Genomic DNA, 27,608 nt, shown 5'->3' on the forward strand with positions numbered 1-27,608 from the left:
CTTCCCGTTTCCCTCCCCTATCTTTCCTACTATTTTCTTTTGCATTTTTGTATTTTATGTTATAAATTAATAAAAACATTTTAAAAAATAAAAAGCAAGTTTGCTGCGCTCTTTATAGTAAGACAAAATTGCACTCCTTGGGACTGGGCTTGACACGGGTGGAAGAAAAAATAATGCTGTGATGTCATTCAATCAGATAAACCCAAGGAAGAAGGGCTTCCAGATCCACGCCTTGTTCCTCAGGCATAGGAGTTAAGAGCAGAAATAAAAATAGCTCTCATGATGGTAGGTTGTCCCTCTGGCCCACCTGCCAGAGGGATGGGGGCGAGTGTGGCCTGCGGGGGGTGGGGGTGGAATTCTGCAGCTTCTTCTCTGGGTGGGAAAGAGACATTCATGCCCACCGTGTCTGGGCCTGCCAAGCAGAAGACCAGCAGTCTTACCTGACCTGTAATGGGGATCCACCATTCCAGGCCACCACTCTTCCTACCCACTCTTGCCCAGGCCGGTCCAGAGAATGGGAATAGCCTAAATGCATGCCGGTCAAGTCTCATGTCAGTCCAATTGCTGCCCAGCAAGGACCTTTTGATTAGAAGCAGGACTAATTGGTCCAAAGGTTTGGGTTTCAGGTAGCATCCAGGCTGCTTAGTATGTCTTGATGCTGTAGGGCATGTGATGCTTTTTCAGTTAGTTAATGTCAAACTATCATCACATTCATTAACTGGGGCAAGATGAATTTGTTTTTGTTATTTTATGTTAATGAGGCACCTTGCTAATAATCTGGCTAAATCAAATCACTGTCTCTGCAGGCATTTTAAAACAATGTGATGATTATTAAAACTCAGCACTTGTAAACAATGAATGACTACTATGACTACTAAGCTCTGTCTAATATGTATGTATATTAATCCATAGAGTCTGGCTACAGTATTAGTTATAACAGAGTTTGAAGAGACCTTGGAGGTCTTCTAGTCCAAACCCCTGCTTGAGCGGGAGACCCCATACCATTTCAGACAAATGACTATCTAGTCTCTTCTTAAAAACCTCCAGTGTTGGAGCACCCACAACTTCTGAAGGCAAGCCGCTCCACTGGTTTATTGTTCTGTTAGGAATTTTTTCCTTAGTTCCAGGTTGCTTCTCTCCTTGATTAGTTTCTATCCATTATTTCTTGTCCTGCCCTCTTGTCTTCTGGTCCTTTTGGACCATAGGTTGACCCTCTCTTCTTTGTGGTAGTTCCTCAAATATTGGAACACTACTATCATGTCACACCCTAGTCCTTCTTTCTACTAGAATAGACACACCCAATTTCATACCCATACGTTCTTCGTATGTTTTAGCCTCCAGCTCCCTAACCATTGTTGTTGCTCTTCTCTGCACTCTTCCCAAAATCTCAACAACTTTTTTTACATTGTGGTGACCAAAACTGTAAATTAATAACAGCAAAAGTTGTTGAACCAGAGGAAGTGTATTCCTGTAATATGACGGTGACTTCCTAGCTCAACCCTCCTTGATTTCCTGCATCTGTAACGAGGGGGAAGCAGCCATCCTTTAATGTTCCAGAGTGGACAGCCCCGAAGCGGACTGCCTACCAGCAAAATTCAAGACAATCTTAGTAGGTTACAGGAATACAGGCCTGGATGGGGGATGCTGGTTTAGCTACTATTTGTAAAAAGGAATTCTGGTTGATCAAAAGCTGAATATAAATATCAGTTCTGAAGCGCAGTTTCAAAAAACAACACAAATTAGGTTGCATGAGTAGAAATAAATTGTCCAAATTACAGGAAGAGCTAATTCCACACTTGGAGGGCCAGTTTGATGTAATGATTAAGGCACCAAGTTAGAAACCTGAAGACGGCCTTGGGCAGGAAGCCAGCTGGCCAGGCATAGCCTCTCAGCTTTTGAAACCTTTCTAGAAAACTGCAGGGGTTTGTTCAAGCACTGGCCAGGAGTCAAGACTGACCAATAATACAGTAATTCCACAGTATGTTTTCAAGCTACTCATTCAGATAAAACTGGAGCAAGTAGAGATTAAGGGAGATCAGAATGGTTCACTTTAGGAAGAGAAGACGGAGGGGGAAGAATTATAGAGCTGGGAACATTCTGGGAATGTATAGAAGTATAGGGCTGGGAACCCTTAAAGCCCAACTCCGACCAGAGGGAGCTGCACGCAGTTGTCTGCAGAGCAAGGCCTCTTGAAACCCTCTGGGAATCGGGCACGACAACAACGGCAACCCAGAGTCTAGGGTGGCCCTTTCCAAGAGGGGAACAACCTGCTCCAGGCCCACCCAGGTTTCAGTAACACGGATCAGATTGTGGACAAGGTCACAATAGCTGGCCAGGGCAGCTCTCAGCCAGCGAGCCCAAAGTCCCCGAGTCTGGACTGCCTTCAGGATCCCGTTATTTCCCCTCCCTGCCCATCACTCTCCCAGCGGCCATGTCTGCTCCCTTCTCTTCCCCCAGGGCCCTCCTCGCCCCTGCTTCCTCCTCCCAGGCCAAGGCATCCATTCACCCCCACTGCAGTCACTCTGCCCTCACCCCCCCAGGGCTCCCAGGAGAACCCCTCCCACAAGTCACACCTGCCTCCTGGCACTCAGCTGAGAGGGGGAAGCTACTATTGGAGCCTCCAAGATGCACAGGGTCAATCCATAGCCCCCACCTATCCAGTAGTTGGGCAAACAATTCCTCCAATCCTTTTCTCCCCTTCTTTTCTAAGACTGCCCTGAGCTTGTAAATATATGCCAGATTTCTCTCAGGCAGGAATGCAAAAATGTTACAGGCCTTGCAGGAAACGAGTGCAGAGACCTGCACACGTCACTTTGTTAGCAAATAAGACTTTCCTTTTTCTTATTAATTGCCTCTGGGTCTCAGGAATTCTCCATGAACTCTCACAACGAAGTATACTGCTTAATTAATCACTGTGAATTCATCCCCTGGTTCTTTATATGCCTCTTACAGTCTCTGCTTACCCAATAGGAAACGGTCACTTTTGATATCAATCAGTGGCTCTCAGGATATATTCATGGTGGTTAACAGCAGACTCGGACACTTCTTGTGGTCTTTCTCTGTTCGTTCTGTTCTTTTCATTGTCTCTTCCTTCTGCTGACCCCTGGCAAATTTCTGTTTGCATACTTCCTGTTACTTTCAAAGAACTGTATGTGGGATGGGATGAGTTACTGGAAGAAGCAATGGTGTCAGTCCTGTTAACCGTCATAGCTAGGAAGCAATAGAATCTGCCTACGTAGCTTGTACAAATGAAAACTCAACCCTGTATTTTCACAGGCAAAAAAGCTGGCCCTCCTGGACCTGCTGGGCCCCAAGGCCCACCTGGCCCACCTGGCCCCCAAGGGCCCCCCGGAATTCCAGGAATACCTGGCATTCCAGGTACCACAGTGATGGGACCTCCGGGACCTCCGGGACCTCCAGGCCCCCAGGGACCCCCTGGGTTGCAAGGTCCTACCGGTAAGTGCTTAGGAGGGCGAATAGACGTGCAAGAAAGATTAAAATTGTCACCCTACTATATAATGCTTGTCAACTGTGGGGGTTTGTAGGCACCTACGGGAATGTGAGAAACTGGCACCTCAAAAAATGCCTAGGCTCTGGCCTTGTCCCGAAGGGCACGAAATAGAGGATTGTCCAAACTACGTGTTTGACCTCTACATAACCCATGAAGAATGTCACAGAGGAGCAAAGGAATCTTCCCAGGACCGGCCTGAATTATCTGTTGGTCCTTGTTGACTTTTCTGTGCAGAGACTTGCAGCCGTCCTCTCTCAATGCAGTGGGGATCAGTGAATTTGCTGAGTTACAGCAAGAGCACTTATGTATCGCTTCACAGTGCTTTACAGCCCTCGCTAAGGGGTTTGCGTGCTGCCCCCAACAATCTGGGTCCTCATTTTACCAACCTTGGAAGGAAGGAAGGCTGAGTCTACCTTCAGCCGGTCAGGATCAAACTCCAGGCTGTGCGCAGAGTTTGCCTGCAATGCTGCATTCTAACCACTGCACCAGCACAGCTCTTTTTATGTTATGCCAAAATCATGCCAAATGTAGTCTTAATTTGTAGAATTAAAACTGATGGATCTCTCTTCGTTTTCCCTCTAAAAAGGGTAAAATTTAAAAATGTCACCATTCCTAACCTGTTTAAAAAGGTCTAAAAATACATAAAATACCCATTTGAGAATATTGAGTATAAATTGTGAAGCAAGAACTTTTTCTTTTGATATCTTGAAATACCAGCTATTATTCAGGATTTTTCTGAATTATGGCTTTTTGGATTCAGGGTGACCTATGTTTTAATAAATGGGAATGAGCAAGGGAGGGAGGAGAATAGGGCAATAGTGGTGTAAATGTTCTGTACTAGGGTTGGGAGGGGGCTGCAATTTTATAAGAGGGGCAAGGCGCTAACTGATTTTTTTGGCTGTAAAATAGTAAATGCAATGTCACCGTGTGAAAGATGTAGGTATCCTACAGGATATAGTGCAGATACTCAATTTCAAGACCAATGAAATCCTAAAAGCATGGGATTTTAAAGAAGTCTTTTAAAAAAGCTTGCTCATATAAAACCATATATGACTCAATATAGAAACTATTTTGCAGGTACAGCAGAAAGAGCAGGTCCTCGGGATTCACAGGTCAGTGACTTCATTGGGGGGGGAAACTTCAGTACCCTGGTCACAAATGAATTGTGCCTCCTTTTTTAATGTAAAAATGCTAATTTTCCAGCCAGACCAGATTTGTTTATCCATCCATCCATCCTTGCATATAATCTAGGCAACCTGATTAGATTTACCATCTTTTCCTCATGTTACGTTGCTAAAGGAATTATTTGCTGTAATTTCACAAGTTTGTGTGAAATTACAAGCTTGCATTTAGGAAATTCTTGATGACCAAATAAGTTATTTATAGAAATGGTCTTTTAGTTCTGTGTGGTCAGAAAATCATGGTCTCTTCCAGGTAGACCTCAACTTACTACCTTTTAAAATTATGATGGCCTTGGAAAGGTGTGTTATGGCCCTTAAAGCACTTCTGGCAATTATAAAAAGATGTGCCACCCTCCCCCCTCCCCCCATGACCATATGACATTTCAGGTACTTGGTAAGTGACTGGCATTTACAACCAGTTGCCAAGGGCCTCACAATCATGTGATTGCCATTTGCAATCTTCTCTGCCAGCTTTCCTCCAAAGGGGAAAGGGGAAACTGGCAGGGAAGGGTGAAAGTGGAGAACACATAGGGGACCTGAAAGCTTCTGGATTTCAGCTCCATTCCTGCAGCCCCCAAAAGGATCTCCCCTCCGTGCATGGAGGGGAGGGGAAACCCTCCAGTGGGCACTCTTCCACTCCATCCCAGGAGATGTTTTCACGAGTGTAACTGCCAGAAACAGTGACATGGGTCTCTTTGCTTAATGATCACTCAGTGCCTGGGATTCCAGTCCTAATTGTCATAATTTGAGGACTGTGTATTGTAAATGTTCAGGATGAATTTGGGCATTTTTGGAAACTGGAAATGTACATTTGTTTCAATCTGACTCTGCTCTCTTCTGTTTTGCAGCCAGCAGTAGTTCACCTTCAAGGACAGGGCTCTGCTATCCAAGTCAAGAATGGTAAGAATGCCAAGCACTCAGCCACAACAAAGACCCACAACTCACAATGTCAGTTTCCTAGTTTCTGTTAAAGGAAATAGAATATTTCCCAGATTTCTGATTTTAACATTTCAACAGCATATAACACTAATTTGATTGTCTTTTTTTTCTTTCTCCTTCATTTTTTTATGTTTAATTAGAATTAGTTACCACATCAGTCCAGATATTTTGTTTTCATGCTCATCACCATCTTCACTATCTCAATCTTTGTTTGCCTCTAATTGTCATGTCAAATTGAATTTTACCTCAGGTGCACCATGTAGCTACTCCTTAATCTTCTAGGCCTATTGAGTAGGCAACACCTGTAACTTCTCAGAAGGAAGTTGACTCTTTGGTCCCCATTTTGGTGTCTTCCATGTCACCTTCGACCCCATTTGCCTCAAAGGTGATGCATATTTGCTTTACACGTGTGTACTATTAAAACAAACCTCGATGTGCAGTCAAACCTACACTTGTGGACACTCCAGTAAAGTTCTAATTTCACAGCTCTTAGGACAGACCTTCTTTTCTGGTGGACTTTTGAAGTTCTCCTGTCTTGTTGGGGGCAATAAGCTGACTTTGTAATAATGCCGCTGGGGGGGGGGGCGAAAGCCCTAATAAGCAGGCATATACATAGAATGAAGGCTATTGCTAAGCACATTGATTTGTGCTTTAAATTGTAAGCCGCCCTGAATCTTCAGAGAAGGGCGGGATATAAATGGGATTAAAATAAAATAAAATAAAATAAATAAAAATTTTCTCAAATATCTGCTTCTCCAGATGAGTCTGCAGCCCCCCCCCCTGCCTTCTTGTCTTCCTGAAAGCCCGTTGAGTTCTGTAGAGCTTTATGTGAAGGCAGGGAATTCTGAAGCTTTCTGCATTATTCTGCAACGGGAAAATAAACAGTATTTAACATGCAACTGTTCTAGCAAACACAACTTTTCTCACATAGAAAGTTTCCTTTCTTTTACATGGTGACACTTTGCGTTTGTTTTTAGTGTTGCTTTTTGTCCCTGTTGTCTCCAGCACCAACAAAAAGGCAACACTAAAAACAAACACAAAGTGTCACCACGTCAAATATTTGTATTCAGAATGCCATTCAATTCTGGCATCAATCAGATTTTCTCAAATTTTCTCAGCTTATTTAACAGCAACCCATATACCTGACCTGAAAGGTATTTTCTTAGTACAATTCAGGATGTCTTATTATTTTCCTTCTGTGATTTATCTCCAAGATAAATCTCTACTCTTAAATCAGTATACATAGCAGTCTCTCTGCCATTCCTTCCACAACATCCCCATGAGAGAGACCACCCAGTGAATTCCATAACCCCACCTTATTGTCCTGCTTCCAGTTTCAGTCACACACACAAGCATGGTTGCTATGGAGATTAGCAGTTTTCTTTTAAGGCTGAAGAGATAACAGTAAAACAGAACAACAAAACAGAAAGTTGCCTCAAGAGTTTGCTTTTAACAGGAGCATGCAGAATAGTCCAAATCAGGAGGAGGAGGAGGAGGAGGAGCTGGAGGAGCTGAAGGCGGAGTTAAAAGAGGGATCAGCCCAGAATCCCCATGTAGCCACAAGCAGACTAAGTCCAACCCCTCCCCTTTGAATTTCATTGATCCTAGTCTAACTCCAACCAAATGCCAACTGTTAGGTGATAAGATTCCTCCTGTGCCTAGGTTTTTAGCAGCAAATCAGTTTAACTGGACCTTTGTGGGTGGACCTGGTCTTTGTTATGCCTGACAAAATCCAGTCCAGGGTTGCAGGAGCCTCATCAGGGCTGTCAGTCAAACAAAAACAAAAATTCTAAGAGGCTTCCCACATTGCTCAGAGATTCAAGGTTTCTTATACAGCAGGATCCACAGGCATATGAGAGCCAGAATTAGATGTTGTTTCCAGCAAAGGGAAGGTGGATCAGGGCTGCCTCTGAAATCAGGTTGCAATCAGCTGTCATCAATCAAGAGATTTATTCACTTGCTTGGCGCCCTGGAATGTCTCTTCTCCGCTCTCCTGGCCAGGTGCAGAGGCTGGGAGGCCTTCTGTCATCCTGATCAGACTGCACCAGTTGTCCAGGTGGTGCCTGTGCTTGATCAGCCTTATGTAATTCTTGGTGTGGTGTCTCCTGAGGTTGGCATTCCACAGGATCAGCTGGAGCAGCTTCCTTAGATTCAGAATCTTAAGTCTGGGCCATGGCAGGTATCATGTAAGGCCCGGGGCTTCACAAGCAGATGTTGAGTTCAGGAAGCAGCCTGGCCTGCTTTTAGACAAAAGGTTCTTAATCCTGATTCATTTCTGAATCTGGACTCTTGCTCAAGCAACCTGGAACTTCCCCATTAGCACTTTTCTTTTTCTTACTCTTTGGAATGAGAACACCAAGCAAGCAGAAGGCTCAGCATCTCTCTAGAGCAGGGGTAGGCAACCTTGGCTCTTTTATGACTCGTGGACTTCAACTCCCAGAATTCCTGAGCCAGCCATGCTGAGGGAAAAGAGAGGTTTCCAAGCTGAGCCATGCTGGCTCAGGAATTCTGGGAGTTGAAGTTCACGAGTCATAAAAGAGCCAAGGTTGCCTACCCCTGCTCTAGAGGAAGGATGGAGCCAAAAGGTTCCTTCCCGTGACACACATCCCTACAAGATAAAGGCTGCCTGTGAGGGGGAGGGGTCCTTCCCATGGGCCCTTATTCCACACACAGGCTGGCCACCCTTTCCATTTCCTATGTTGTCTTTCGAGTGAATTCTCAATAGCCTCTGCAGCAGCCTCAAGGCTCTCAGGAAAGTCTTCTGCGGGCACCTCTCTTTAATTACATGGTCCATATTCTCACAATGCTTGGAAGTGAGTCCGGACCCAGGCAGAAAGTATGTTGTGGGAACAGCAACAAGCGATTATTACTCGGCCTCTTTGATCTGGTTTCATCTTGCCTCAGCAAAGGCTCAGTGGCCTTCCTGAAAAATGAAGAAAAGGACTTCTCATATGTGCTTACACAACAGTTTCAATAAAGGATGAGCCCGTTTCACTGTAATATCCATAATCGATGTTTGCAGAGAGATGACTTGTACATCACATGCAGTGTCAGGTCTCCACTGAGCAATTAGGGCCATAAATGTATTTTCCCTATCTTTAAGGCCTAGCCTCTTAGCAATTCTGTTTGGCTCTTTTTTCCCTTTTCTTTCTATTCTTTTGTCATTGTTATGTTTAATGAAATAAAAGCTTTTTTAACATCCTGAAAAGCGGAGTTGGGGAAGAGTGTGTGGGTGAGCCTTTGGAATTTCCCCATGTGGTCTTTCAAGAAAAAGAGCTGAAAAGCAAGCCAACACACTGGCAGGCCAGTCGCATCAGATCTCCACCTTCTGCTTGCCTGGTGGGAGGGGGCCTTGCCTGCCTCCTCGGGGGTGGGGGGACATTGGCTGTGAGTTGGTGTTCCCCAAAGGACTATTTCAGGCCAGTTGCCAAAATCACTGCTAAGGCAGTCTGGCTGGGTGATGGTTCCCCAAGTGGCTAGGAAAAAAATCAGAGAGGAAAAAAGGAGCTGATTAATAACGAATTTGTGGGAGGAATTCAGTGCTAGTGTAAACTGAAAGAGGACAGTTTCAAAATTAAAGATTATAAATGTTATAAAAGTGGTAAAGAGCGGGAGGGTAAATTAACCGAAGACGGGCCAAGAACTGACAAGGGCAATGAACACAGTGAGCGGAAGACCAGGTCGGTAGCCGTGGAAGCGCTGCCAGGGAGTTCCAGTCTCCGCCTGGGTATACAGGGGCTGACACAATGCCCCCTCCAGGGATCCTTCCCAGACAGCCCTGAGCAAGTGAGATGGGCCCAAAGCCCGGCCAGGGAGCCTCTGTGCCTGGGGGCTGGAACTAGCATCACGGCTGCTACACATTTCTGTTCCCTCTCTCCACCCACCCACCCACCCCCTGCCCAAGGGGCCTGGAGCAAGACAGATTGGAGAACCACCCATCCAACAGCCCAATTCTTCTGTTCTCCTGCCTTACCCTCCCCCTCCCCCCAAATAAGGCTTTTTTAATGGCCAGTTTGGTGCTGACGCTGGGTCCAATGATGGCAAAGCGCTTCTTTTCCCATAGCAGCAAAGGACCGTCCCCCAAACGGCTGCCTATTGGCCGGGAGCTGGTTCTCCTTCAGCCACCACGTTTGCTGGAACGAGGGATGCTACCTCTGCATCAGCCGCATTGTATGAATGAAACTCGGCCGCAAGTTTTGTTTTGACCAACTCGGCAAAAAAGGAAAGAAAAGAAGGAAAGTCTATGCAAATGTCCCTGTATCTCTTAGGCATGTTTTTATTGGCCTTTTCACAATGTGATTTTTAATGGGAAAAGTGCGTACGCGCCGTATGAATTTTTGCTACCCGCTTTTCTTAATGCGTGTATTCTGTATGTAGACCCGTGGAGTTGTGAACTCCGCTGCACAGCAGACTGCAGATTTCAGTCTTTAGACCTCCCAGCGAAAGGCTTGGGAGAGAAAGCGGATTCCTTCTGTGTCCTTTGGATAAATGCAGCCTTCACAGGGTGCCCAGGGAGGGGAGACTTAAGGTTTGGGGTTCCCTCTGAACTTCTGGGGCCTTTCTGCATGGGAGTGGCTGGGTGGGAGCCTGCTGTCTTCTAAGTTACTCCATCCCTGTCTTCCTCTTTCTGTATCTTCTCTGCCCCAACAGTTCTATTCCCAACATTTCTGCTACATCTGGTTGTAGAGGATTTGGGGGAAATCTTCCTCTCTGTTACCAAGGCTTTGACAGCCAATAGCATGCATCTTCCTTCTTTATTTTGGCAGATTGACAGTTTCCTCCTAGGTGTGACTGTCGCTGTCCAGACTGGTGATGACTTCTGTTGAACGTGTGACCTTAAGAGGCCACTAGCTGCCTCTCGCCATTCCTGAGACGTGTCAATTTAAACCAAGCATCCCCTTTTGTATAAGATGTTCTACCCTGATCCTGTCATGTTTGTACTTTTATGTTTCTTTTCATGATGACTTTTGAGTGACTGCCATTTTCTCATGCTGAGATCTTTCAGGTGGAGTCCTTAATGACTGGTCTCGCATAACAATGAACCCGAAAGTGTTTAAGCTGCACACCCGGAGTGGCGAGCTGGAGGTACTGGCAGACGGCACGTACTTCGTCTATAGTCAGGTAGAAGTGAGTACGGTCTTAGGCCTAACTCCTTTTCCTGTATCCAAAGTGCAACATCTGTGGCATCAGAAGGGTGTTGCTGCAGAACAAAGGAAGGCAATCAAAAGTGTATGCATTAACAACAAGTCTTTTATCTTGTAGACTAGGGGTGTCAAACTTGCCGCATCACATGACGTGTCGTGACTTTTTTCCCCTTGCTGGAGTTGGGGTGGGTGTAGCTTCCACGTGACATATCCGGCCCGTGGGCCAGCAGTTTGACATCCATGTTGTAGATGTAAACAATAGGAAATAAATTCAGGAGGTAGTAGTATTGCTGAAATGCCAGCTGTCTTGCTAGATCAGGAATGCAACTTCTCCTTTTCTAGACTCTTATGTGTCTAACAGGATTCTAATGGAACCTGCAGCCCCCCCACCCCACCCCCCACCCCGGCCGGACTTCCTCCTGTCTCCAAGCCTGCATCTCCTTGCAGCCCTCACCACTTTGCCTGTATGGCATTTTTCAACTGTCCTCAAAATGTTGTCTTTGATGGTCAGGATCCCTTCCTCCTTAGCCCCCCCACCCCAATCCATTTCTTGGTTGCCTCATGTACTTATTCGCTTACCTCCTCAAAGAATATGTCCTTTTCTGTCTGTCTCCTAAATTAAAAAGAAAAGTGAAAACCACTTTTTCAGTGTCACAGGTGCTTTATTAAAAGGGGAATAAAACCCAACCCACAAACACTGCAGATCACTTTGAGGGAGGAGGGGGTTATTACAAAATTAGCCCCTGCATAATAATACAATTTAAAAATAAAATTGTAAGTGCTCCTGCCAACTTTCAGGGTACATCCCAGTCTCTCAACCCAGTGGGAGTTGCACAAGCCCCATCCTGGAGCCTTTTTGCAAAACTCTTTTCTTAAGCTGCCTGTTCTGACCTGCCCTTCCCTGCTTGCGGTTGACCTGTTGTCCTACTGTGTGTATATTATGAATTACTACAGAATTTGGGGGATGGGGGTGGGGTGAATGAGCACCAGGTAAGGAATCTGGATGTTCGCTGGCAGAAGACAGGCCAGGTCCTCAGGCAGAGGTGTGAAAGGCCCCCACGCAAGACAAGACAAAAGTGTTCCAAGCTTGATGGGTCATTCTGGCAGCCTGTCCATGAATGCAGCAGCCTGAAACCTTTTACATGGGTGGCATAGATTTTTTTCCCCTGGGGATCTTATAAAACTGTGACTGGAGCGTTCTGTGAAGAATATGAGGGTTGGGTGTTTGTTTGTTTTTAAACTAGCTTTCCACAAATAATTTCTTTAGGTAATAGAGCCTATGAGCATGTCTGTCCCCACAGGCCAAACCTTTCCCAATGAAGTGGTATATTTTTCTTGTGTGGATTGGCTTATTCCTCAAGAGATGGCATTTCAGCCCTGCTTCTTTGATAGGCCCCTAACCGTGGAAGTGGGAAATCAACTGAAGCCTTACGTTTTCTTTGAAAATAATCTGTAAAGAAAATCAGACTTGTTTCAAGGATCTTTGATCATCAGTTCAACCGTCATTGTGCGTTCCATTAAATGAATTCATTTTGTTTTGTGGGACCCTGTCTCTCTCTCTCTCTGTGTGTGTGTGTGTGTGTGTGTGTGTGTGTGTGTGTGAGAGAGAGAGAGAGAGAGAGAGAGAGAGAGAGAGACAGCCTCTTGGCTCAGTGACTGGTGTCCATGTTCTCCGCCCTCATTAAAGAGTAATATATCCTGTATTTTGAATAACAAGCATTACTATAGGCGCACTTTTACATGAATCCTGTAGGGTTTCTTCCTCCTGGTGATACATTTTTTTTCCAAATGTTCCATTTCCAATTAGGTATATTACATAAACTTCACAGATTTTGCCAGCTTCGAGGTGGTGGTGGATGAAAAGCCTTTTCTGCAGTGCACGCGGAGTATTGAGACAGGAAAGACCAACTTCAACACCTGCTACACAGCTGGGGTTTGTCTCCTCAAAGCTCGGCAGAAGATTGCTGTTAAAATGGTCCACGCTGACATCTCCATCAACATGAGCAAGCACACCACCTTCTTTGGGGCCATACGGCTAGGGGATGGGCCCTCTTCTTAAGGACCTTGGGACCTCAGGTGGGGGCTTCTGAAACCACCTGGCATCGCTGTTCAAAAGATTGGGAAGAGTGAATGAAAGAACTCACGAGATATTTATTTTTTTATGTAACTATGGGAAGCAAGCCAGGTTTCCCTTGGTTCCAGCGGAGCAGTGCTAAAAAAATGGAGCACTGCTGGGAGGGGGGGCAGGGGGGGCAAGCCTCCAAGACCTTCCACCTGAGCTGTATATATCACACCAGAGGCAGGCGGTCAGAAGGCCACTTCCTTCCCACACCTTGCACTGACAAGAGTTACGATGGCAACCAGATGATGGAAGGCAGGCAACCGAATGCTCTCCAGGAGGATGTATGTTAACAGCAAAAGATTTTGTCCCACTCTTAATTTTTGATACCAAATATACAAGGGACCCTAGAACGTGGCCAGGACACATCCAAATTCTGATCGTAATAAGATCCATATTTTAGAAACTGGAATTACAGATGAGGGACTGTTTATGAAGTTGGAAGTTGCCTTTGGCAAAAACACACTACCCAGCTCAAATAGTGAATTCGACTTTCGAAAGCAAATGTGTTGCAGGTTTTTAAAAAAGAGGTTTCTTTCTGGATTTGGTTTTGTAGTGTCTCTCTCTACCCTGACATGTTCAGAATGTGGAATTCACTATTCAGTCTTGATACTTTAATTCCAGACCAAGATTAGCAGTGGGGCGGCAGGGGGTGGTGGCCGGGGGGTGTCTTTCTTCAAACTTCCCAATGGGCATTTTCTTAGTGAGCTGAGTCAGAGTGGTAAAACACAACCTTGCCTTGCACAGTATGTTTGTCCTGAGATGTGGACAAGCTGTCTGTTTCCTATTAAGAAAAGAGAGGCTAAAGGAAGACAATTAGGCAATTCTGGGATTGAGTTCAGACTTGGGTGGAATCTGGGAAGCAACTTTTTCCAATGTATACAGATCAATTTCAGCCAAACTTTAAAGCAACTGCTCCCACCTGATACTTTTAACGCTGTGAATTATAATTGCAAAGACAATATGACTGAGTACTCTTATTTTTTTGTGGAGCAATTCTGGCAAACTATTAAGTCAGCTAGCGAGGGGGATTTAGGGTTTGCCTCTCTCCTTTAGAACAGAGGTCGCAAACCTTGGCGACTTTAAGACTTGCGGACTTCAACTCCCAGAATTCCTCAGCCAGCTTTGCTTTGCTGGCTGAGGAATTCTGGGAGTTGAAGTCCACAAATCTTAAAATCGCCAAGGTCGGGGACCCCTGCTTTAGAAAGGTGATGGGAGAAAATTAAAGCAACAATTGTGATGATGTAATCTGTTTCTTCCAGCTTTCTGCCAGGGAGACAAACAATGTTGCCAGTTTTGTTTCAGCCAAACCCGTTCTTAGTAACAGCCATCCTGGTAGAGTAGTTGGGGAAGCAGAAAAATGCCAGTATGGTGCTTGGTTTTAATTGGCAACTGTAAAGATGAAATTCTACTATTGTGCTATGCACAGATGTCTTGATTCTCCTGTTCTCATTTATTTGCAAAGATGAAGAAATGCTTCTGAAAAAGGTTTGTGTATTATCTGCAGGATCTGGTTTAGCAATGATTTTTAAAAGGAAGCCGCAGCGATGCCAGTCCCATCATTTCCAGTGATGTAAGGTTGTTTCATTTTGGAAATAGTGGCCCATGTTCTGTACCAGCCTACTACCGGCCCTGCAGATAAGGCAGGGACAACCCCTTTACAAGAAGGCAAGAGGCTGGAACTAAGCCTGCCAAATTTATGGACACAAAAGCAAACAGAGCAAAACAAGACACGAACCATGAAACAGGAGCTATTCAAACAGTTGCCTTCAGCAAACCAGCCCTCCCACACATTCCCCTTTTAAACAGTTCAGGGCGTGGCTTCTTTCTGCCTCCTTCCGAGGAGCCCCATTGCCTTCCTCTGTTTACTCCTGCTTGACTGCCTCCTGCGTCGGGCGTCCTTGAACAGGGCCAGCTGTGGGTCATCTTCATCCACGCTGTCAGGCTCACACAGCTGGGTCTGTGTAGTAACCAGATGGGAGGGGCCTGGCTGAGGGCTCTGCGGAGCCTCATCAGCAAGCTCTTCACCCCCCTCCTCCTCCTCTGAATCGTCCGACCCAACTGCCGAACCCACAGGCTGACCCTGAATCACAACAGCCCAAGACTGAAAGCTCCCCAAGAAATGTTTAAACCTTCTGTTTTTGCCCTTCAGTCAGCAACATAAGGAAGGGCCAAGGCTCCAGGCCAGCAGTTCTGTTTGTCCAGTGGGACACTTACAAGTAATCCTTGACTTACAACCACAATTAAGCCCAAACTTTCTGCCGCTAAGTGAAACATTTGTGAGTTTTGCCCCATTTTACCACCTTTCTTGCCACAATTGTTAAGTAAATCGCTGCAGTTGTTAATAACATGGGTGTTAAGTGAATCTGTCTTCCCCATTGACTTTGCTTGATAGAAAGTTACAAAACCTGATTACAACATCCCAGGACAATGCATCTGTCACAGATGTGAGTCAGCTGCCAAGCAGCTGGATTTTGATCATGTGACCGTGGGGCGGCTGCAGTGATCTTAAGCGTGACAAACAATAAGTTACTTTTTTTCAGTGCCATTGTAACTTTGAACAGTCACTAAACAAACTCTTGTAAGTTGAGGACTACCTGTATTTATGGACCGTTCCACTTCAGGCTTCCTGTTTTTAATGGTCTTAAGGAGTTGGCTTTACTAGAGTATAAAGTACAACCCACCATGATGTTTTTTAAAAGAGCAATATTAGTCAAACTCTAGCCGTGGGGCTAGAGATGGCAGGTGGGGGGCAACCTTTAGGCTGCTTTGTGGGCCAGCAGTTCTAGTCATGATATGATCTCTATGTATGTAGATATATAGATATACATATATATGTATATATATGGAGGGAGAGAGAGAAAGATATATAGAGAGATATATATACAGAGAGATATAAATGTATATAAACTGGGATGTAAGTTTAGTTAATTTACAGTATTTTCTTTGCAAATAAAGCTCTCGATGTGATTTCAATTGCTGGAATCCCAGCCTCTGTTTTTCAACCACAGAGCAGTATCAGATTCTAATTCTGAAAGTACTACCACAGCCTGGGACATCCAGTGGCTCATGAAAGAAACTCTAGGGGCCGGTGCTCATCTCCGTTTCAAAGCCGAAGAGCCAGCGCTTGTCCGAGGACGTCTCCGTGGTCATGTGGCCGGCATGACTAGACGCCAAAGGCGCACGGAACGCTGTTACTTTCCCACTGTGGTGGTCCCTGTTTTTCTACTTGCATTTTTACGTGCTTTTGAACTGCTAGGTTGGCAGAAGCTGGGACGAGTAACAGGCGCTCACTCTGTTATGCAGCACTCAGGATTTGACCCACCAAACTGCCAACCTTCAGATCGACAAGCTCAGCGTCCTAACCCACTGAGCCACCGCGTCCCTAATAATGGTTAGGCATCCTTTTTACTTTTAGGAAGGGTAAGGAAGGGGTATCTTGGAAAGACTAGAGAAAACGAAGCAGTCTGAGAATGACAAGGCGGAGATACAGTGGGATGATGCTTACCATGGTATGCTACTCTGAGCTACAACACGACACCAGCTCAGTACTGGGAGAGGGAGGAACAGCCATTTAATTTCTTGCTACATTCACTTCTGCTCACTTTACAGCCTGCCAGTTCCCTAACACAGGGGTCCCCAGCCCCCGGGCCACAGCCTGTTTGGAACTGGGCTGCACAAGTGGCATTGCAAACGTGCGTTGCTCCATTTGCGTGAACGGTGGGTGCATGCGCTTGTGCTCGCAGAGCAATCCCCTTTTCCCCCCTGCCATTGCCAGTCTGCAAAGCCAGAAAGGTTGGGGACCCCTGCCCTAACAGAAGTAGGAAATGCTTAGAATGTCACCAAGTAGTTCACAGGTTTGTTCCAGAAATTTCAATGAATCTGCTTAGCCCATCATTTTGCAGGATTTCAAGGTATACTGAGGAAATGCCATTTTAGTTTTCAGAACATCAAAGCAGCAGCTATGGCGGTATGTATCTGCTGAATCAGATCCATCCTGTTGAAAGAAAAATCAAGTCCAGTCCTAGGTGGGAATAAATAAAATGGAGGCTGCTTGGAAAGAAGTTTACTTGCCAGAACTTCAGTGACACAGCATGTTTCCGGGTGGCTGACAAAATGGAGCTGGGAGTGGTGGGCTTTTATACCTTCTTTGGGCTTTGTATTTGAGGTTCTTCCTGTCCCTGTGCAATGTGCTTTGACCTGGCTTGAGTGTGCCCTTTTTGTTTTTTTTAATCGTGGGGGGGGGGGGGTTAATCCTATTATGTCCTAAAGGTCATGTTCCTGTCCTTGGGAGTCTTTGTTTTTCTATTCCCATCAGTTCAGATCTTCTCTGGGGCTGTGGCCGAAGGAGTTTTGCTTATGAATAGGTGGCCTCAAATCTGCATTTCTAAAAACTGGCCTCTGCCTGGGGGAAGAAGACGGGGTGGTGTTTTTTTTCTATTATTCCTTTGATCCTGCCTCTTAATATCCCCCAAAATATTTCCTTCTCTAGGAGGGTGGGTGGGTGCTGACTTCCAACAGTCCTTGCAAACTTAACAGAACCATGAACTACAGAAGACTTGCTCAAAGCCTTGGCCTCTGTGTGAATTTTAATTCCTCCATCAAACCCATTCATAGCTACAGAACAGGGATCCTTTGCCCACTGCCAGGAGTTCGATCCTAACTGACTCAAGGTTGACTCAGCCTTTCATCCTTCTGAGGTCAGTAACCCAGAGTGTTAGGGCCAAAATGCTGACTGTGTAAACTGCTTAAAGGTAAAGGTAAAGGTTCCCCTGCACATGCGTGCTAGTCGTTTCCAACTCTGGGGGCCGGTGCTCATCTCTGTTTCAAAGCCGAAGAGCCAGCGCTTGTCCGAGGACGTCTCCGTGGTCATGTGGCCGGCATGACTAGACACCAAAGGCGCATGGAACGCTGTTACCTTCCCACCGGAGTGGTCCCTATTTTTCTACTTGCATTTTTACGTGCTTTCGAACTGCTAGGTTGGCAGAAGCTGGGACGAGTAACAGGCGCTCACTCTGCTACGCGGCACTCGGGATTCAACCCGCCAAACTGCCGACCTTCTGATCGACAAGCTCAGCGTCCTAACCCACTGAGCCACCGCGTCCCTTAAGTAAACTGCTTAGAGGGCTGTAAAGGACTATGAAGCAGTATATAAGTCTTAAGTGCTAGTGCTTTAGCCGTGAAGGGCAGGCAACTCCAGAGCAGATCCTCTTCTATCCTCATGGCTGGGTTTGCCCCTCAGACAAGGGCAGGGGCTAAGAAGCCAGGCAGGGCTTGAGCTAACAGCACTTGAGCCACAGAAGGCTTCATGTTCACAGCCAGCCTCTCCAAACGGCTCTGGGAGGCTATCAGCAGTCGCCAGCTTCCAGAGCCCTTCCGGTGGCAGCTCTGCAAACGGACCGATTTCTGAGCCTTCCAGCCCAAAAGGTCAGTAGTGGAAGGCCGGCTAAAGGCACCCCCTTAGGTGCAGTTCCTCAATCCTCTTGAAAACTCTCAACAGAAAACTCGGGGACAGTTGGGGTGCTTCATCACTGGAGGTTTTTAAGAAGAGACTGGAAAACCATTTGTTCAGGATGGTTAGAGCATCTCCTGCTTGAGCAAGGGGGTGGACTAGAAGACCTCCAAGGTCTGTTATTCTGTTATAAGAAGTTTGAGAGATGTACTGTTCCCTTCATCTCTTCATTTGGAGGCTTCTTCCAAGTAAAAACAGCTGGGAAGTAAAAAGTAGGGATCCTAAAGGAGTTGACATTCCTTCTAAATTTTTAAAAGGACTTTCAAGCGTCTTCTTCAGAAATAAACCAAGGCAGCTCAGCAGGATTGATTGTTGTTTTCTTGCTTTGTGAGCCTATTTCTTTCCTTCCTCTGTCCTATCAGGTCTCCTGCTAAATTTGAGATGTGATGAAGAAACAAAATTAAAAATCAATTTCTATCAAAAATGCTTGGAGAAATATCTATTGGCAGCAGATATAAAGCTCCACTGAATTAGGTATCAAAGATATGAGCACATCCAATGAAAAGTCAAGAATTTCCCAAATTTGGGTTTAGAGGGGGCTCGCCCTATTGGTTTTCTTTTGATTTACTTTCCAGACTGCCCTGTAAAAAGTGCTAATATCACCTTATAAAATGCTAATAATGAAGCCTAAAGTTTAAGCAACACCATCATAGTTTCTATTTCCTTCTCTTACTGCCCCTCTGTAATAAAATGAATGAGTCAAACTCACTCAAACATTTGGAGGTTTCATCTCCTGGGGTCACCTGAGTGGTGCAAATGTGTGTGGAGCCTTCTTGGCTGTAGGTAGGATGTTTTTTGCCCTGTGACCATGACCTGGATGACCGAGGACCCAGAAGTTGTGGGTGCTCCATCACTGGAGGTAGACTGGAAAACTGGTATAGGCCAGGGGTAGGCAACCTTGGCTCTTTTATGACTCCTGGACTTCAACTCCCAGAATTCCTGAGCCAGCACGGCTCAGCTTGGAAACCTTTCCCTTTCCCCTCAGCATGGCTGGCTCAGGAATTCTGGGAGTTGAAGTCCACGAGTCATAAAAGAGCCAAGGTCGCCTGCCCCTGGTCTAGGGTCTCCTGCTCAAGCAGCGGGTTGGACTAGAAGACCTCCAAGGTCCCTTCCAGCTCTATTCTGATTGATGAAGTTAAGAATCACTCGTTTCCTCGACACACATTTCTTTCGAGTGGATTCTTCTACTTTACCCTCCTTCTTCATACGTTGCAGGCTTATGCTGATAAGCTCTCTTATCAAAAAAGGGCGTGTGATTTACTATTATATGCTGGAGGTTGCTGGCGCTGCCGTCCTTCCAAGGGGGGCCTTCCGGCTTGGAATCGCCCGGTTGCCCCCCTCGGCCATTCCCTGACTGCAGCCCGAGACCTTCGCAGCCCGGCCCAAAGGCCTCAGGTGGGCGGGACCGTCCGGAGACCACGCCCTCCTCAGCTGCCGCCCGGTTGCCACCCAGCCCCGCCTCGGGGTGTGACGTCACCCGTGCGCGCCTGCTCCGCGCTTCCCTGCGACGTCACTTCCGGTCGGGCGCGGCGATGGCGGCGGCGGCGGCGGAGGGGGAGCCGGCGCGGCTCTCGGAGCTGTTGGAGTCCGGCTGGCGGCTGCTGGAGGAGGTGGAGAGCGACGCCGGGGCGTCTTCGGGGGCGCCGGCCGTCCAGCGCCGGGTGCAGCGCGGCCTGGAGCTGCTGGAGCGCGCCGCCCGCGCCGTGGCCGAGCTGGAGCTCTTCAGGTGCGGCGGCGGCGGGCCGGTGGGGGGGGCGGCGGGGGCCCCGCGGGCGGGCGGACCGGCTCAGCCGCCTCGGCCTGTCTTGCAGCCGCAACGAGGAGCTGGAGGAGATCGCCTCGGCCGACCTGCGCTTCATGCTGGTGCCCGCCCTGCTGGCCGCGCTGACCCTGCGGCAGGTGGCCCCTGCGCGCCGGCTGGAGCACCTGCGGAGGGCGCGCGGCCTCTTCCTGGACTTCCTCCGCCTCTGCCGGGACTACGGCATGGCCCGCTTCGATCTGCCGCGCGAGGCCGTGGACGACGGCGAGGAGGAGCACGGCGGGGAGGCCGCCCCCGCCCCGCGCGACGGCCAGGCCTCCCTGCTGGCCATGGCGGCCGCCCGGCGGGTGAAAATCGAGAGGTGGGGAAGGGGCCCCGGGGACCTTTCCCCTCGGCCCCCGAGTCACCCACCCCCGGCTCACCCCCCCCCCCCCGGCTCGGCGCGAGCGATTTTGGGCAGCTCCTTCCCCTGGGGGAGGAAGACCCCCCCCTTTGAGTGCCTCTGGATTTCAGTCGCCCTGGTGGAAATGCCCAGCAAAGGCTGGCAGGAAACAAGTTTTGATTCTGGATTCTCCCTCTGATTTCTGGAGCAGGCCGATACTGAGTTGCAGACACAAATCGGCTTTGTAAAAACCAGCTCTGTAAGATGATGGGTTTTGATAATACAGTATGCCAGCGGTTCTCAAACTGGTTCACGGAAGCCCGGGGGGGGGGGGACATGATGTCATCACGGGGTTTGCAAAGTCTTGAAGAAATGTTAAATCTTGAGTGACCAGGGTCTGTGGCCGCAAAAGGTATTTAAAGGGGTCTGTGGTAAAGAAAAGGTTGAGAACCGCTGCAATATAGAATACTTGCTAGGTTTTAACACTGGAAATTACCTACAAGTCATCTGAGCTCATATGGGTTGTCCTGAAAACATTGAAGTAACAGCAGAAAACTTTTAAAATGCCTCGTGCTGGAGTTAGTTCAAGACATTAAAAAGGAACATCATGGCTGGGGGCCTGAGGCAAGAACCAGGTGAAGGATGGCAAAGTTAGGACTGACTCAATTTTTGGGCTGGGGAGATTCACTAGAAACGCAGTGCATTCCCTTCTTGGATGTGTTCAGGCAGAGCCGCAGAACTGTCTATTGCAAATGTTTCCAGTTGAATGCCTGCGGATAAGACTTGTTTTTCCCTTCCGTAAATCTTTTGGAAAACAGATACAAGCAAAAGAAAGAGGTGGAGAACCAGCTGGCTTCTTTAAAACCCTTCATTGATAGTGGTCAAGCTGAAGAAGAGCAAATACGTGAATTCTATTTGCTGCAGATCAAGAAGTGGGTCGCTATAAGCTTGGAGGAAATTGAAAGCATTGATCAGGAAATTTCAATCCTCAGTCGGCGGGGTGCTCTACAGGTGAGATAGTGACACCAATTGCACGGATCAAATTGCAAGCCTCTTTTGATAATCTTCCTCCTCATTGTTGAAAATTTAAGACCATGACTTCATGAACAAAAAAAGATATGAAAGCTATAACATATGCCTTATAACAGGATATAATTATATATCAGTGTATAAAGGCAAAAAGTTATATTGCTTTCTGGTCAAAAGAAAAGTCCCTAAATCTTGGAATATCCATTAAAATCTAAAAAACGTTAGATAACAGATAGATATTATCTCAACTTTATCTTCCAAAAACAGATAGGGGGCCTTTCTGGCCAGCAAAATTCCTTACAGAATTATTTATTAAACTGAATATGCATGATTCTTTATTGAATAGCTTTTAATTTAACAAACGTTTGTAAAGCTTCACATTGCAGGCAATCAAAGCATTGAATAATCTTTGTGAGGGAAATATATTTTGGGGGTTTGGGCTAGAATCTCCCTTGTTCTCGCCTTTGAAAAAGTTTGAGTTCTGGTTTTATATAAGTTAATTCAGATATGGTATCCACCATCTGTAATCTGAAATGTGAGGTGTCACTCTTATCAGATCTTAAATGCTTATGCCAAAGCTGGCAAAATAGTACGACTTAAGGTTCTGTGTGGAAAAGCAGAGAAACAGGAAGCGATTTAGCAAGAAAGAGATGGAAGGTTCTGGAAGGAAAATGAGGGGGCTTTTCTTATTTCCAAAGCGACTAACCAACTGATGCACAACATGGAACATTTAAAATCTGGTACAAAAGTAAAATATTAAAAATCCAGCTCAGGCAGCCTGACTGTTCATGCTACTTTGAAGAATTCATATGGATTATGGCCTTGGATAGCAGGAGATTGCTGGCTTTAGTGCAGGTGGAGACCAGGCGCATTGACAAAAAACACCTGAGGCGCTGCAGGCTGCTCTCCTGCCTGGAATATTTCTCAGCCTCGGTTTCCCATCTACGAAATGGCAGCCAGTCTTGCTCTGGAAGCACATTACTCATAAAAATGTGTTCTATGCACAATTGGCATGAGAAAGACCAAAATGGCGTTAGCATTTTGATGACTGATAGATGATAAATTGAAGGATAAATCTCTTCTTTACACACGCACACACACACACACACACCTGAAACCAGAACATATTCTGTGGGTGGGTAGATGCCATCTTTTGAGGAAAAATATTGTTGAGGAAATGTGCAGCTGCTTGTCCTCCGCTTCCTGGAGTTTTTTTTTGTTTTTCTTGTTTTTGTTTCTTTTAGTGTGAACAGATGCTGAAAATTGCTCCTCCTCCTGTTTTTCCATCCCTTCTCCCAGGGTTCAGCCACAAGACCTTCCCAGCCACCCCGCCCTCCAGGGAGGCCCTTCATCCTTACTCGGGATACTGCCCAGGCAAAGTATATCATTGTGGGGGGAGGGTCCTTCTGCTGCTTCTGGCAGGGAGGGAGGAGGCCTTGATGGCAGACGGGCACTTCGTGAGGGGAGAGTGGGCTCTTCCTGCTCCTGCTGCCCCGCTCAGCCTGAGGAGTCCTGGCCTGGCTCTTTTCCTTGCAGGGTGTTTGGCGCTGGCTATCCTAGCCTAGCAACGATGACGGTGGATGAATGGTACGACCAGCACCAGAAGCAAGGAGTCCTGCCCGACCAGGGTGTCTCCCAAAGAGCCCCAGGTATTTCTGAGCACAAAACCGGCAAGCAGGGAGGGAGTTGAGGAAAGGGCTCTCTTGGAGAGCAGCTCCCCGTTGGGCTGATCTGTCAGAAGCCCCGAGCTGAGGCAGTTTAGGGTCACTTGGAAAGATAGATGGATGGGGAAGAGGAGTAGCAGAATTTGGGAGATGCAGCATCTAACCTTTGGGGCTCGGAATGCCCCCACACTGCTGTCAAGACTTGGTCTAAAGTGTGCTCGGTTAGCTATAACAGGGGCTTAAAGTTTAAAACCTTTAAAGACTAAAATCCCCTTAGCAAACAATGGATGTTGTAATTCAACTTCCATTCTTTGCAGCCCTGCATAAATAGCCACAGAACGGAGCCCGCTAAAAAACAAACAAACCTGAAATTCCTGATCACTGAGTGGGTGGTGAGGAGAACCTAGAGCAGCATGGATTGCGCTTGTGTTGCTGAGCAGAGGCTGACTTGGAGAATTGACCAAACCCCAACATCCTGTAATTCTAATAGATTCTAATAATTTGTTCATGTAGATCAAATTTTGGAACACGTGGGCTTTTGTTCAGAATGCAGAGCACTTAAATGTTTTGCTCATCCTATGTTGGTGCAATTTTCCCCTCTCATTTTATCTCTTCCCCCCCATTCCCTAAGCATCAACACAACGGAAAAGGGGGTGAAATAGAGTTGGAATAAGAAATGGGTGGCCGTGTCAATGCACTTGACTGGGGTTGTGGTACCTGCACTCTAAAATTGTGTTGATGGACTTAGAAGCATATAGGTGGCGGCTGCTCTTAGCACAGCTCTGACTTTGGGCCTCTGGCAGGTCCTGAAGACCAGCAGAAAGAACAGGAAGAGGCCACAGAAGAGGGCGAGCAAGCCGCAGCATTGAAAGCGCGGGAATGGGATGAGTGGAAGGACCTGCACCCAAGGGGCTACGGCAACCGGAAGAACATGGGCTGAGGAGAGCCCCTCGTAGCCTTCGTGAGGAAGTGTGAGTGGTTCCTCTTTAGGAAAGGAGAAACGGAATTGCCAGGTGGTGTATCAGAGGCCAAGGTTGATGGGAGTTCTAGAAATGCCAGTTTAGGAAACACGGAAAGCTTCTGGGGGCATTGCATTCCTGGCTCCTCTTTTGTCTTAAAATAGTCCTTACTAGCCAGATTACTTGGAAGTACTTTGGGCTGTTGTAACTTATTTCTTTATTTTAAAAGACAAATAAAAGGCTCCCATCAGTTCATCCAAGCCTTCCCGGAGTCTTTCTCAGCCTCTGGCTGCTTCATTCTGTCTGAAAGAGAGCGAGACTTGCTTTGGTAGTCAGACTTTTCTGGGAGGCATCTGGAAGCGGTTGTGGAGAATCCTTTGCTAACTACCAGGTTCTGTGCCTCACCTTCTTACGTCCTTTTGAGAATGGGAGATACAGGTGCTCCCTGTATTTCTGAGATGGAAGAATGTGTCTTCGTACTTTGGTCCCCTGTAGCAGCGTGCTCGTAGTCCTGCATCTACAGCTTGTGAATGACTCAGGTTGCCTCCAAAATTTGGTGGGTGGGCAAGGTCAGCGCTCTGCTTACCCAGTTGTTCCCCCTATGGAACTGTACTTCTAAGTGCTGGAAGCAGCTTTGAAGAAGAGCGCAAGGGAAGGTAGGGGGAGGGAAGGGGTGGTGGGTATCTCTCCTTGTTGCGGTTTTCCATTAGGCGGTTAAGATGGGTGTCAGGACCCACCCCAAACCACATCTTAGGAAGACAAAAACTCTTGGAGTCAGTTCTAGTCCAAAAGGAATCTTTACTAGGACATGCTTGGTTATGGGAATACAAGACAGGACTTAGTATTGTTTTACAAATTGAAATTTTATAAAGGGTACCCGGTTCAACCCCCCTTCCCTCAACCCCATTTGGTCAGCCCCCATCCTTCTTCGTGTCAACCCTTTCGTGGGGAAAAAAAGGAACTTCGAATCTTTATGGTTATTTCCTTCTTCCTCTCCAGAATTAAAAGAAAACACAAGCCAGATACCTTCCTCCCTTTTGATCCCCCCAGTTCAAAAGGTTTCCTTGGCCTTTGAAATAACCTAAGGCAGGCTGAATCCACATATGCTCCTCCTTCCTCGGGAGGTGGCAGAATCCATATGGGGGGGGGAAATAATGTTTTAAACATACATTTATGAATGTGATATAAATGGATTCTGACAATGGGTCTCTTAGAGGCAAATGTCCCCAGATCCTTTTCACTCATGGTAAACAAAGTGCTCTTGCGCCCTTCATTAGAATTAAGCTTCTGGCCATAGAGATAGTCTTGCTTAATGATGTTGCGACTGCTGAAGGAATGGTAATTGTGACCAGGCCTTCAAACTTCAGCCATTGCAGTGCCCCTGCGTCCTATGATCCAAATTCGGGCAGTTGGCAGACCGTGCCCTCATTAGGCAAGGACCTCCTGCTTCTCTTGGCCCACGCAAACGGCCAGCTTCATCCCACCAACTCCTCCCCAGCCTCTGCCAGTTGCTGGCCCTTTGCGAAGGCCTTGTGAGGGTGGCATGGAGAGATCAGCAGGGGCTGGCAGCTACCTTGACTGGGCACGCCTCAGCAGCAGCAGAAGGAAGGGGGTGAAGTTCGGCTGGGAGAGCAGGGGGCAGAGGGCAGGGCAGCCAAAAAGGCTGAGAGAATGGGAGAGTTGAAGTGGAGGTTAGCCTGGCAGAGCCTCATCTGCCAAGGGAGCTGGCCAGGCGTGTCTGGGAAATGGCGGTCCCAGTTAGGGTTGTTAAGCAAGACCTACCTGTACAAGGCTGACTTGGCTTTGGGCTAGAGGTTTCAGCCCCTTGCCCTGGGATGACAGACGAATGGGCCATTGTCTATCCACTGCATTTGGTGGAGGGAGGTGGCAGAAGGTCAGAAAGTAAGAGCATTATTAAGAGAATTGTCAAGAGCATTTGGCTAATTACCGATGAGTAACTGCCACCATCTGTCACCAGGAGGGATCACGGCAGGGCAATGCAGAAAGGGCACCTGGAGGGAGGGAGGGGGCCGGCCCTTGCTGTGAGGGCTTCTGCCAAAGAAACCAAAGCAGGAACAAACACTTAATATTCCTTCTGGCTTCTCCATCCAAGGCTCACACAATCCAGCCTTTGGATTCTCCTTCCAGAAGGATTCAGGCAGGCCCTGGGTTCTCTCAAGAAGGCAGCCAGGGAGGGAGTGAAGTGTGGGGCCCCCCACCAGGTCCGGGCTAAGGGACTTCCCCTCGGGGCCCATTGCTCTACTTCGCTCCCTCGGGGTTTGCATCAGCTGTAGGTTCTAACCCACCGGCGCGGACTTTGGGGGCAGGGCACTGACCTTAGGATGAGTGGGGCGCGTCTCTGACCCAACCTGCCACCTGGGCTAATTTGGCAGGTGACACAGAGGGCCCCTTGCTTTATTTCTGGCCTGGGCGTGGGTCTCTCCATGGGGGGTGCCAAGCAGCAAAGATGCCCATCCTAGAAACGCTGCTTGAAGTAAAAATGTCAAGTCTATTATGCAGGCAGACATAACTGATAGGTAATGTTTCCCCCCGGGATTGCTCACACATTTCCCTCCAAATCTCTATTCTGTGTCTTCAGTTGCAGCGATGACTTTGGAGAAAATGCAATTGTCAGAGATCAGCTGTTGATTTCCCCGATCTTGAAGTAGGTGTTCCTTTTAACCAACTCTGGAGACCTCTGGATAACTCCCTCTGGAGCCTTGTGGAATAGTCCTTTGGGAGAAGGGCGGTATACAAATTAAATAAATAAATAAATAAATAAATAAATAAATAAATAAATAAATAAATAAATAAATAAATAAATATTTACAAACAGCCCCTTTACTTGATTGGACTATTTAAAATGCAGTCTCTCTTGTTACTGTTGCAGTACAGATAGTACTCAACTTACGACTATAGCCGAGTCCAAAATTTCTGTTCAGCGACACATTTTTTACGTGAATTTTGCCCCGTTTTGCAAATTTTCTCTTTCCAGTTGTTAAGCAAAACACTAGTTGTTAAGTTAGTAGCACGGTTGTCACGTGAATCTGGTTTCCCCGTTGACTTTGCTTGTCAGGAGGTTGCAAAAGGATCGTGTGACCACTGAGACCGTCATAAATATGAGTCAGTTGCCAAGACGGTCGTGTGAGGGGAATGCTTGCATGGTTGTAAGTGCTATTGTAACTTTGAACGGTCGCTAAATGAACTGTTGCAGTTCTTGAGGACTGCCTGTACATGGATGTGAACATGCCTTCTGTCCAGTTTCTGGAAATCTGCCTCCTTGATCCTCCTCCTCCTCCTGCCAGCCTGAAGCTGTGGAGCAGCCCGGAGAGGGCTGGTCAAGGGAGGGGGGGGCGGAATTTGGGCTTTGAGTCTCCTGCTTCAGGAGCAGGAGGGGGCTCATCCCTCT

At 47.1% G+C, this 27,608-nt stretch overlaps 2 protein-coding genes across 12 annotated transcripts in view; both read left to right on the top strand.

Annotated features, from left to right (window-relative positions):
• Window positions 1–12,906, top strand: part of EDA (ectodysplasin A) — a gene marked incomplete at its 5' end in the record, with an annotated part of 81,004 nt that extends 68,098 nt beyond the window's left edge. Inside the window, 5 exons of the mRNA XM_081336954.1 lie at window positions 3,277–3,456; window positions 4,589–4,623; window positions 5,541–5,592; window positions 10,628–10,758; window positions 12,583–12,906. Coding sequence (XP_081193080.1) covers window positions 3,277–3,456; window positions 4,589–4,623; window positions 5,541–5,592; window positions 10,628–10,758; window positions 12,583–12,834 — 650 coding nt within the window. The 3' untranslated portion in view covers window positions 12,835–12,906. The remainder of the gene's footprint in view (window positions 1–3,276; window positions 3,457–4,588; window positions 4,624–5,540; window positions 5,593–10,627; window positions 10,759–12,582) is intronic.
• Window positions 12,907–19,918: 7,012 nt separating this feature from the next.
• IGBP1 (immunoglobulin binding protein 1) lies at window positions 19,919–27,113 on the top strand. 11 transcript variants are annotated; one of them, XR_014027565.1, is made up of 7 exons: window positions 19,919–20,132; window positions 20,218–20,526; window positions 21,366–21,558; window positions 22,821–22,955; window positions 23,113–23,225; window positions 23,558–23,717; window positions 23,989–24,185. XR_014027565.1 is itself a non-coding variant. In XM_081336469.1 (7 exons), the coding sequence occupies exons 1-6, from the start codon at window positions 19,939–19,941 to the stop codon at window positions 24,178–24,180; spliced, it is 1,026 nt and encodes a 341-aa protein (XP_081192595.1). In that variant the 5' UTR covers window positions 19,919–19,938; the 3' UTR covers window positions 24,181–24,211; window positions 26,799–27,113. The 11 variants fall into 11 exon arrangements, 4 of the variants coding, with proteins under 4 accessions (XP_081192595.1, XP_081192596.1, XP_081192597.1 ...); XR_014027567.1 differs by having other exon boundaries at window positions 22,821–22,950; XR_014027569.1 differs by having other exon boundaries at window positions 22,876–22,955.
• The last annotated feature ends 495 nt before the right edge of the window (window positions 27,114–27,608 follow it).

The sequence above is a fragment of the Vipera berus genome (genome assembly GCF_964194415.1).
Source record: "Vipera berus genome assembly, chromosome: 11".
In the NCBI taxonomy this organism is placed as follows: Eukaryota; Metazoa; Chordata; class Lepidosauria; order Squamata; family Viperidae; genus Vipera; species Vipera berus.